Below are 12500 nucleotides of genomic sequence, written 5' to 3'. Positions count from 1 at the left end.
TTGTGACATCAAAAGCATTCAAACCAACCAAGAGAAACTGTACACTATATGGGAGGCTTTAAAATCTTTTAAAGAGACACGAGACACTAGCCTGATTAACCAGCCTAAATGTGAGACCGGAGTAATTTAGTCTGCCTCCGATGAACGATACCTCCAAAGACTGTTGATGAGAACAACCTGTTGTTTTTTCAAACCGTGCCGGCACTCTGACCAATCGGTGATCTTTGCCGTTGATGTGCTTTACCAACGGTGTTGCGAGGTTGGTCGTCACTCCCTCATAACCCCGCCCGCTTTGATTCAAAACAAATCGCTGCGTTGTGATTGGTTTTGCCAGACTCAGGGCACAGTGTTCAAAACGTTCTCAGATCCTAGGCCAGACCCACTCGCAGATGAAAAGTTTCGGCGTCCAGCGGTTGGCGCTGGTTTACCAGGCTAACGAGGCACACATCACAGTCCATGGTGGAGGCTGGAGTCTGGTTCTTAGTGTAACTTATTCACACTTTCAGTCAAACGCTTATCGTCATTTTAAGAAAGAAAAGGTCATCCTTCGCTAAAGGAGTCGAGCACATATTGTATTAGAAAGAAAATTACATTCTCCATGTAGAGGAATTTTAAGTCGAGCGCTTCTTGTATTAGGAAGAAAATAACATTTTTCATGTACAGGGATTTGAAGTCGAATTGTAATTTGCATACAGGAGTAAAGAAAAGGCTATTGTGATTTCCATAGAGGAGTAAAGAAAATGCCAGGCCTCAGTAGGTAAAATGGAAGGTACTCATGGCTTACACACCATATAGCCAGAGATTATGTAAGTATATAGAGATATGCCAATGTAATAGGTTTCTATGGGCACCTAACATGACCAGGTTCTGGTCTGCCTAAAGGGGCGTGTCATAATTCTCCTAGAATGAATATAACAGTCCTTAGGTCTGCCTAAAGGGGGATTTCCCCCCCTCCCCCTTGCAATTGTAAAACCCGGAAACAATGGGCCAACGGAACCTCTCTCTTATCTACTATCTACTCTGATATAGCAGTGGTTTTCAAACTTTTTTCATCATTCTCCCCTTCAGAGGGTCTGAATGCTTCCGAGCCCCCCCTGCGATGCCTCTGCTCCCCGCCCCAAGGGGCACTTTGAGAGACACTGCCATATAGGATGAGGAGGGTTCATTTCAGCACACAGACTTGTGTTTGTCTCTCCCTCTGCTCTCCGCTCTCATCTCATCCCATCTACTGATGCTGCATCCTGTCTAGTATTATCTACGCTCTTCATCAGAAAGGGATACCACCCCTCCAAACACACACACACGCATGCACACACACACACACGCACACGCACACGCACGCACACACACCCCTCTGTGCTAAGTGCATGGGCAGATTGTGTCTCCACCAGAGAGGAGATGCTGGGGCAATTAAAGCCTCTTCCGCAGCCTCAGATAATAGCACTGATTACACACACACAGACACACACACAGACACACACACAGACACACACACACACACACACACACACACACACACACACACACACACACACACACACACACACACACACACACACACACACACACACACACACACACACACACACAAGCGTGCGTACACACACACACACACACACACACACACACACACACACACACACACACACACACACACACACACACACACACACACACACACACACACACACACACTAATTTCAGCCGTTGCTAATGATGCCGTTTCAGATAACTCACCAGAGATGAGAATTAGGAACCCTCCAAGGGATCATTTGTTTGTGTGCGCGCGTGTGCGTGCGTGCGTGCGTGTGTGTGTGCGTGCGTGCGTGCGTGTATGCGTGTGTGCGTGTGCGCGCGTTTGTGTGTGCGTGTGTGTGGGTGCGTGTGTGCGCCTGCATGCGCGTGTGTGCGTACGCTGCATGTGCATGTGTTGTTTTGACAGAACCTCACAAAAGCAACGAGTTAAGTTTCCAAAATATGCCAGTCAAACGGGCAACATGACAGCACATGCGCCAGACTGACGACCCTTCAGCCATTTGTAATACTATACATATTTTACATTCACCAAGCTCTTTTCAGGACAACACAAAATCACATGAAAACCCCTCTAAACTCAACAGCACAAACTGAAAGATTAAAAAGAAAATGAGCTCCCCAAAGACGCTACAAGTAATATGCAAGGATTAGGTAAGTCTTTTCTCCACTTTTCTTCCCGAATTGGTACTTCTTGGTTATTTCCCTCCCTGCAGTAAGAGGGGTAATTAAACATGATCACAGCTTTCCCTTGCGAGCGGAGACTGTGTTTTGACACCCCAAATCAAAGCCTATCATTTCCATCTGTGGGTTTTTGATAGACACACGGCCGGGTATTCATCTCCCTACGTGGAGAACAGAACAGACTGACATGCTGCTCCAGACGGGAGAGAGAGAGCTACACCGCTCTCATTTACAAAGAGACTAGAGATGAGGGCAGAGAGAGAGAGAGAGAGAGAGAGAGAGAGAGAGAGAGAGAGAGAGAGAGAGAGAGAGAGAGAGAGAGAGAGAGAGAGAGATGGAAAGAGGGTGAGCGAGAAAGAGGAAGTGAAAGAGAGAAATAAAGACAAAGACAAAGGGAGAAATGAGAAAAAGGGAGGCGAGAGAGAGAGAGAGAGAGAGAGAGAAGATTGCCAGAGAGAGAGAGAGAGAGAGAGATAGAAAGAGAGATAGAAAGAGGGAGAGAAGATTGCCAGAGAGAGAGAGAGAGAGAGAGAGAGAGAGAGAGAGAAAGAGAGAGAAAGAGAAGATTGCCAGAGAGAGAGAGAGAGAGAGAGAGAGAGAGAGAGAGAGAGAGAGAGAGAGAGAGAGAAAGATAGAAAGATAGAGAGAGAAGATTGCCAGAGAGAGAGAGAGAGAGAGAGAGAGAGAGAGAGAGAGAGAAAGACAGAAAGAGAGAAAGAGAGAGAGAGAAGATTGCCAGAGAGAGAGAGAGAGAGAGAGAGAGAGAGAGAGAGAGAGAGAGAGAGAGAGAGAGAGAGAGAGAGAGAGAGAGAGAGAGCATAATATTGATGCAAGTCAATTTAAAATATACAACAGAGAGCGGAAAGCCAGCGCCAGATAAATGCCCTTGCTCAGTGGGGTATCTCGCAGCAACACATTGCTCCCCTGGCCATTCCCAATTCACATTTTATGTAAATAAGTCAGGCGTTAAGATTTGAGGGGAGGTAGGGGGAAAAAAATAAAACATATGCAGAGCTTATCTGTCAACTTTGACTATTAACCTCGCTGACAGGACCCATTCTGACGCTTTTATCTAAATTGAAAAAAAAAAAGAAGAGGAAGAAGAAGAAAAAAAACAGCTATTTGAATATCTCACAGAAGTGAACGCAACACTTCCTCAGAGAAATCAGTGGCTATCGCAATTTTCCGCAGACGGACAATCTAAACAAGGCATTATGAGATTTTGCGAACAAAGTGAGGCAGATATTCCTTATTAAAAAAAAAAAGAACTGATAACAGAATATATGCAAAATACGACAAACACACAATGCCCTCCGTCTGTGGTTTCCATCTGAGCGGAAGTAAGAAAAAGAGAAAAGATATACAAAACAGCTCAAAGGCTCCTTTCAATTCTGGTTAATGAGATTTGGGTTAAAAAATGTTGTCGCACAATGTGGTCGAAAGGGAAAGATAACTACAATGGTGTTGTTTTCAAAATGGCTGTAAAGTGGGTGGACGGCTGAGCATAGAGAGCTAACAACAATGACAATGGGTGAGCTGATCCGGTATTTTCTTAGGACTGCTTGCGACGTTATTTTAGGGACAATAAAAACACCTAACCTAATGGTAGTACTGCATACAAACATGAAAAGAAGGAAGGTCCGCACACTGTTCCTGATCCAGGTTTATTAACACAACGTTTCGACCATGCAGTCTGGTCTTCGTCACCTGAAACGTTGTGTTAATGTTTCGTGTTTAATCGTCTGAAACGTTGTGTTAATAAACCTGGAGCAGCAACAGTGTGCGGACCTTCCTTCTTTTCATGTTTATGGTGTTTAAGTCCGACACCTGTTTAATCTGGATGTGCGCGCTCTCCAAAATGCTACTGAGTCCTGCATAGAAACCCTGACCTATATGTGGAATTGACTCACACAGTATGGGCTGCAGACATAGACCATGACATCATCAGATGGATGGTGAAATGGGGTATAATATAAATAACTATTTTATCCGTGTAGCAGGCCCATACGCTTCCACTCATTAGGGACCGTCTATACGTTATGTCTAGCAGCCCTCTCCTTTACGTTAAGTGCAGGTGATTCCAGCTCCAACAGATCAATACGTGGACCAGGCCCATCGGTAACCAGAGCTCTGCTGCTCTACCACAGAGAGAGAAATATGATATTGTCTCACAGGCCACGATTGGAACCGGGACAGAACTTTGCACAGGGGGCATTGGGTTCATATGTCTATTGCCGATGGATCAATTTTTGCCAGTGACTTTCTCTGGTGTTTTCTCATGCGCGACCCTGTTCCATCACTCATGCCTGTGCCATGGCTAAACCCAGAGTAGCTCAGTCTAAGCTCTACGTACCATATATCTCATCTAAACCAGGGGCTCCCAACCTTTTCCAACTTGGGGCCCACTCGAAATTGTCACAAATGTTCGGGGCCCACCTCTGACCCGATTACAAATAAAACTCACATAAATCAGCAGCAACACACACCAAAATGTGATTATAATTTTTAGAATATTATTTCAAGGCCCACTTGGTATACCTTCAGGGCCCACCAGTGGGCCCCGGCCCATAGGTTGAAAATCACTGACCTAAACCATCTAAAGCCTAGGTGGAAAATCCGGCTTCAGAAATTAAGAAAGTACAAGCCACGTATTCGTTTTCATGCTGTTTCACTGACCATCGCTGTTTTCTTTAATACACGACGTTTCGGTCCTAGACCTTCATCAGGTTTTTTTTTTTTTTTAAATTGTCTGCCGAGTGAGCCATGGGCCATATGACACACCTGCCAGCTAAGGTGGAAAAAAATACAAGTGAAGCCACTTATTGCAGATGGGGTCGCCGGCGGGCCTATTCACTATTGCTGAAAATACTCAACTGCATCATAACAACACTGCTATGACATTACCGAGCAGGGGTGTAGTGGGCGTGGTACAGGGGGGTACGCAGTCCACCCATGTCTCCTGAGGTGAGATTTTAAAAAGAAAAATTCTGTCCATGTTTGAATACAAAAAAGGTGGCCGACATGGTAAGTTGCCTAAATAATTGATGACCTCAAAAATCGCGTACCCCCACTTTAAAAACCCCCACTACACCACTGGTACCGAGAGCCTTAAGTAACCCATTAGGACATAGCCTTTACTATTTTGGCGACAGTAAGGTTATAACATAGGCTCTGCGCTCAGGGGTTGGTTCTCATTCACTGAACCAGCTGATGTTGATTAGAAGACTCTTCAGACAGGCACCCAATCATCCAATTCATCTTTGTAATGCTATGCTAATCTGTGCCCAGCATAAAAGGGCAGCAGCAGTGTTGCCAGATGTGTCTGACCAAATTCCGCCCAAAAGGTTCTCAAAATCCGCCCAATTTCAACAAATTGCATAGATTTCTATGGGCACAAAACTGCAGAAAAAACGCCGAATGGCCAATTTTTCCCGTTTTTACCCACAGAAGGCCATTCCAAGTAGCCCAATCTGGCAACAGAGAGCAGCAGCAGAACAACAGCAATGGTGCGGCTTTGTAAAAAGGACTATAGCATCCTCGCTGGCCAGTAATTGTAAAACCGACTGAGCTTTTATTCATACCACTTACTTCCTGTGGATTATTTATTTGCAGAAAACCTGACACGCAAAAAAACCCCAAAAAAACAACAAATAATAATAAGGCCACTCCCAGAGTCTTCATCGACAGCCAAGCTCATATCAAGAGAAGAGAAATACAATAAAACAGTGGGTGGGAATAAAGGCTGACAATACAATACCTGCAACAAAACAACATTTTCTTTTTCACTTTCAACTCACCAAGAAAGAAACGGCTTCAGAGTGAATCTATACGCAGTGATTTAATGCACTCACACAGTGGTAATGAAGTTGTTCTCTTGAAGTGCTTGCAACACATCAAAGTGTGTTGACGTGGTGGTAAATAAATTCCACAGCTTATGTAACACTGTGTGGTGTGTGTGTGTGTGTGTGTGTGTGTGTGTGTGTGTGTGTGTGTGTGTGTGTGTGTGTGTGTGTGTGTGTGTGTGTGTGTGTGTGTGTGTGTGTGTGTGTGTGTGTGTGTGTGTGTGTGTGCGTGCTTGTGTGTGTGTGTGTGCGTGTGTGTGTGTGCGTGCGTGTGCGTGTGCGTGTGCGTGTGCGTAAGTGGTTGTTCAGGATGCTTGATGATGTGTACCCACACATGACTTTATGTTGTAAAACACTTTGTGCTGAGTGTTGCGTTAAGTTCTAGCTAAGGTTGGTGACTGCTCACTGGTTCCCATACCTCCACACATATCTTGTACAAAATTGTATGCTAAGGTTGTCGCTAGAATTTGTGACTAATCACAGCTTGCAATCACAGCAAGCCTGTGTGTCTTAGCTCAGTGGTTCCCAACCTTTTTATTCAGGAACCCATGTTTTTACCATTGTAAGCTTTGGTGAACCAACCGCGCGAGCGCCTGCACAAGAGGGAGTCACATGACCCTGTGTTTCCTGCCAAAACTCATTTTAGTTATTTTATTCCTCAATTTGTCTTTGGTCAAATATAGAATAAATGTTTACATTTACATTTGAGTGTATTTCTATTATCCAAACTCCCTCCCTTGGGCTTGTCGCTGTGTGATGGACTACAAAAGTTTATTTCAACATCTCACAAAGCACAATTCATAGGGCATTCTCTCATTATTGGGATGTTGAATGGGGGAAAAGTCGGCCAAAAGTTGTTGTGCCTTAGGCTGACAGCTGGGAACTTTACAGTTTTCTCCACTTGTGTGTCTCAGGTAATGTTGTTGTCACTAAGCCTGGTGGCTGACTCCTCACACACAGTAAATTCTGCAGTGCTCATTTAACACTTAGAGAGTTGATTTGACATCATTTGGACTCAAATGAACTCTCTAAGTGTTGAATTAACACCACAACATTTACTGTGCAGGATAACATGCCTTCATCTTACATTTTTTGCTGTGAAAGCCGAAGTGAAAGACCACCTACGAAACTCAAACTCCCATTGCGACACAGTACTCCACACTGCACACAACACAACTGCGCACACTGCTTCACCCGTGCAAGGGGGGTACTCCTCAATGGCGCCCCAAGGGAGCAGTGCAGCGGGACACGTTCACTCTGTCACAGAGGAGGATTGGGGGAGAGCACTGGTTAATTACTCTCCTTCCACCAACCTGGCGGGTTGGGAGTTGAACCGGCAACTTTTGGGCTACAAGTCTGACACCCTAACCACTTACCCATGACTGCCCTGTGTGTGCTAGCTAGCTAGGTTGTCGCTAAGGTCGATGTGCGCAGTACTCACATGTTTCCATGCCCTCATCGTCCTCCTCGGTGGACATGGTGGTCATGTGACCGGGGCGATCGTATGATTTGTCGATGGCGGCACGGAAGCTCTCGTTGCAGCCCCTCCCCCTTATGATCCGGGGGCGGGGCCTGTGGAAGGGGAGGTCTCCGTTGAGCGTCACCTCGGCGACGGCCGTCTGGAGGCTTTCGAGCGAGCTGGACTTCTTCAGGCCGAGAGAGGGGCCGACATCTCGAGTCGGGGAACCTGAGAAGGTGATGGAGAAATATCACCATGGATACTAAAATGAGGATCTTCATGCCATGAGGAATATTTATTGTTTTATGTCTACTGTACTGCATGTTCTTTCTGTTCTGTGTGAAACTATTTTTAAACTAAAAACAAAACCTCACCTTAAACATGAAGACCATATATGTGTTTTAGTATTTAGTATTTACATGAATGAACAAAAAAACCTCTTTGATGAATTTCAACCAAATCTAGAAACTTTGTCAGGTGAATGTTAGTGGGAGTGGGAAGTTCAAGTAAGTTACAGGATACAGTCAACAGTAGAAAGAGGAAGGATTCACCCAAGCCCAGCGGTCATAGATGCCAAACTGTGTACCGTAGAAAAACCATGTGAACCCAGGTAAGCAAAGGCAGAAGACTTTATAGGACCACTAAGTCAAATAACAAGCGTCAACTATTTTAGTGAAAGTGACAGTGAAAACTGCACAACAATTAACACACGTCTTTGTTAGCACACTGGCCCATAATGGATGTGGAAAGTAATTTTAATGACAATTTTATATGTGTTTAGCTAACAGTTAATTACCACCATGACGTGTCCACCACATTTGAGAGCAACGGACAAGACACTTCACAATAAGGCAAGCTAATAGGAAGTACTTCAGCTGCTTAAAACATTTCAAAAAAGAAAAAAAAAGAAAAAAAAAAACTTCATCCAGAGTAGCTGCTGCTGTTCAACCATTTCCCCCCAATTTTTTTTTTGTTTCTTGACATAATGGATTTCACTCATGCAGGCTAATGCAATTAACATGCAAATTATACATAAACAAACATTGTACGAGTGACAGCCTAGCGCCATTGAGGGGGGCCTGGGTAGGACGACAGGCAGACAGGGCTGCCGACTGTGTTTGTTTTGTCAGAGAGTGATTGTGTCATTACCCGCCCTAGCAGGAAAGCTAATGCTAACATGCGCTCTGCTAGCACAGACACACACAGACACACACACACTAATCAGGGGTTGGGGGTATACGCACCAGTGCAGACACTGAGCTATGCAACGCATCTATTTATTTGACTTTTTATCCTTCTCCTTCTATGGATGCTTCATGTTTTATTCAGCAACACCGGATACATTGCCGTGGCTCTATTTGATTTTAATTCCACTTATCTCTGCACTTATATTACCCAAATATATCTTTCTTTCTTTTTTTCCATTTCAGTCCTACAGTGGCGTACAAGCCAAAATGTTCCAGCCTGATGATGGAGCAAAAACAGAACATGGCTGATGATATCCACAATGTCCAACATAACTAACTTTTCTTGTGGATGGAAGCCATGGATGTTAATTGAATTTGTCTTGCCGACACTCCCTCCCTTCATATGAGCCATCTGTCTTGTGTATGTTGGCCCCATAGGGAGCCCGTGTCAGAAGTCTTCCTGCCCCCCCACATGTGGCCATGTCCTGTGAAAACAATATTTGTCTTCATATAGCATCATCTAGCACTGCCACACTCTTTCGCAATATTTCAATTATCCATTACTCTTTTGTTAGTTCTTCCATCTTTCTTTATTTTCCTTTCCCCTCCAATTCCCCGTTTCTCCCCTTCTCTAGCCGTTTCAGTCCTGGCACAGTATTATTTTATTTTATTTTTTTTGCAATATTTCAATGATCAATTTCTTTTCTGTTATTCCTCCCATTTTTCTTCCCACTACTCTTTTCTCTCTTCCTCTGTGGTGTCTCTCTCTCTCTTTTCTTGTCCTGGCCCGCTATTATTTTTTGCAATATTTCAATTATCCATTCTTCTTCCATTCCTTCCTTCTTCCACCTTTTCTTTTTCTCTTTTCTCTGTTTCTCTCCACCAGTCTCATCCTCGTCCTGGTCCTCGTGACCATGTGTGGGGCCCGCTCTCATCCAGCTGTGGCCTCTGTGATGTGTTTGCAGTGGGCTAAATGGACCATGGGCAATAACATGTGTGCAGTGGGCTAAATGGACCATGGGCAATAACATGTGTGCCACAGAACGGAACTTCGCTCAGTCCGCGCGGCCGGGCCGGGCCGGGCTGGGGGTGGAAAGACTTTAAAACCAAACAGAGATTAGGGCTGAGAAAATAAACCCCTATACCAAAGAGAAAACAATTATAAGTCTATTACTGTGTGGTTATGGAATAGCAGCCTCTCTCTCTCTCTCTCTCTCTCTCTCTCTCAGCTAAAAGTATGTACGATGAAGTACAAGAAAGGGGGGGGGGGGAGAGAGAAGATGAGGAGTGGAGGAGATGAGAAGAGAGGGAGAAACAAGGGGCTGAGCCAGGGAAGAACGATACAACGAGAGTGTGGCTGAGGAGATTACAGGTGATGTTTTTCTGAAGTGGGGGGGAAGCGCCGTCTCGTCTCTGAAACGGAGGCGATTATTGAATGAGAAGTGTTGAGTCGCCCAGTGTTTTCCGGTGTAATCCAAACCGGCGCTATTTCCACCACTGCGGCTGCTGCTGTTATCGTCGCCTCACAAGCGGCGCGCTGGCGTCGGAGAGCTGTCATTGCTAGCCGCACCCCTTTAATCTTCCCCTGATCCGTTAGCTAAGCAGTCCTCCCGCATCATGTACGTGTGCGATTAGCCACGCTCCCGTTGCCAAAACAACAAAAAAAAACTCCACAGTATGTGTGTGTGCGTGTGCGTGTGTGTGTGTGTGTGTATGTGTGTGTGTGTGTGTGCGTGCGTGCTGCTAAATCAAACACTGGCGCTGCTGCTGCTGCTGCAGTATGGATGGCTCTTTGGGTGGCTAGTCATAGTGGAATTCTGGATGTTCAATATATGCATCTTAAAACAAGCATAACTAATTTCCTCTCTGGATATCTTCACTGTCATCTTTAAAACAAACAAAACCAGCAAACAAACAAGTCATAAATAAACAAATAACTACACGAATGAGTTATTGGTTTACTTGCTTCTTATTATGATGAAGTATTGTATTTTAAACTTAAGATATGCGGCGAACATTTGCAGACCTATTCTGCTGGGAGGTGTCCCGGTCTCTGACTAAAAAGTAATATTGCTGGTCAGGAGGACTCGCAGCCATACGTTTCAAACATAACAGTGGTAATACATTTTGAGCTTTTTGTAATTGTGTTATTTTTCCCCCCTGGCTCTGGAGCAGTGGGACACACAGCGTTATTGCTGCATTGTCATATCGACCTGAAATATATCACAATCCATTCTCCAAATGGCTTTATTGCCCGGGTCCGCTCAAGAGGGGTATTTGTGGAGTACGAGTAGGACATCCACTTACAGTGTGCTGCCTCTTCTACGAAGGTCCTCTTGCAAGTGGCTAATTTCACTTGGAGCCTGGCAGCAGCAGCAGGGTCCATTGAGGTAGGATTATAAATATAGTAGGGCTGCAATTTTCCTACTTGCGTAAATGCAGAGCTGAATGGGAACGTTGCTGAATACTACATTCATCATAGCAACAATGACAAACATTTGTTCCTCTAATAAGACCATCTCTCTCTGCCCTTTAGTTCCCCCTCAGCTCTATGCCGTTGGCTCAGATGGATGGATGTGGATGGAGGTGTTGGCTCAGGTGTGGATGGATGTGATGTGTTGGCTCGGCTCGGGTGGATATTCTTGGCTCGCTACTATGTTGTCAGCAGAGCCCTGTCTTTGAAGGGCTTTGTGGTAGCTGCTGAAGCCGGTAATTATTTCCTGTGAACTCCTGACGGATAGGATGCCGAGGAAGTGTACAATACACAGTGGTGGTGGCAGCATCTCTCTCTCTCTCTCTCTCTCTCTCTCTCTCTCTCTCTCTCTCTCTCTCTCTCTCTCTCTCTCTCTCTCTCTCTCTCTCTCTCTCTGTCTCTCTCTCTGTCTCTCTCTCTCTCTCTCCCGACGTTCAATGAAGGACAGGCTTTAAAGCAGGGCTATTCAATTAGAATTTCATCTGGGCCACATTTCGAAACCAAGAACTGCAGTCGGGCCGCACATTTTCAGACATCACGACCACTGAAATGACACTTAAAATTAGTGGTCCACAAACAAATTTTAAACAAGTTCCTCTAACCTAAAACTTAACCACATTGAATGTGAATGTTTAAGACAAGCAGAAGATTCACCAGCAAATAATGTGTTGTACTGCAGTAACAAAACAGAAATGTATACTGCTTCAGCTGGGGACCATGCCTGGGCCGCATGTGGACTGCATCTGGGCCGCATGTGGCCCTCGGGCCTCCAATTGAAAAGCCCTGCTTTAAAGTATAATTTGACTGGGCACCTGAGGCCGGCTCAAGTTAAGGAACAGGTTTAAGACATGACTCAGTGCTCAGTAATACTACAGTACAAGTGCTGTTCTAAAATAATAGAAGTTTGTATTAAAATTGTGAAAAAATATCAGCCTGGCTGGCAAAATCATCCAGAGTTCTCAACAGGCGGGACCAACGGGCTGCAAAATGCCTCTCTGAACTACTGGACAGGACTGCAACCAACCAGACCATTGATAGTGATGTATGCATCAGGGGTACAGTGGAGTGTTTAAAGAAAATCATATGAGAGCAGTTTTACATATCAGACTTTCTTTTCTATCAGTATCAATTAATTTGGGTCTGAAGTTTTGTGGGCTACACACTCTCTGGAAGTAAACAAGATTATAGACTAAATTATATGCTTATGAGGTGGTAACATCAGCGGGCCAAATTTCTGAGTAAATGAGAGGAAGAGGGAGAGAGAATGTGTGCGTCCAGGGATGCACGCACACACGCACGCGCACACACAAACACACACACAG

At 44.9% G+C, this 12500-nt stretch overlaps 1 protein-coding gene across 5 annotated transcripts in view; it reads right to left on the bottom strand.

Moving 5' to 3' along the window:
* pard3aa (par-3 family cell polarity regulator alpha, a) overlaps positions 1–12500 on the bottom strand; it is a 657729-nt gene that overhangs the window by 272460 nt on the left and 372769 nt on the right. For all 5 annotated transcript variants that reach the window (XR_010036106.1, XM_063206446.1, XM_063206444.1 and 2 more), the window contains one exon: positions 7501–7746. Coding sequence is in view for 4 of the 5 variants with exons in the window: in XM_063206446.1 (XP_063062516.1) it covers positions 7501–7746 (246 nt within the window). In the remaining variant the exon portion in view is untranslated. The remainder of the gene's footprint in view (positions 1–7500; positions 7747–12500) is intronic.

Source organism: Engraulis encrasicolus, chromosome 9 (genome assembly GCF_034702125.1).
Source record: "Engraulis encrasicolus isolate BLACKSEA-1 chromosome 9, IST_EnEncr_1.0, whole genome shotgun sequence".
NCBI lineage: Eukaryota > Metazoa > Chordata > Actinopteri > Clupeiformes > Engraulidae > Engraulis > Engraulis encrasicolus.
The sequence above is the reverse complement of the archived record's forward strand: the minus strand, read 5'-3'. Positions and strand labels throughout refer to the sequence as shown.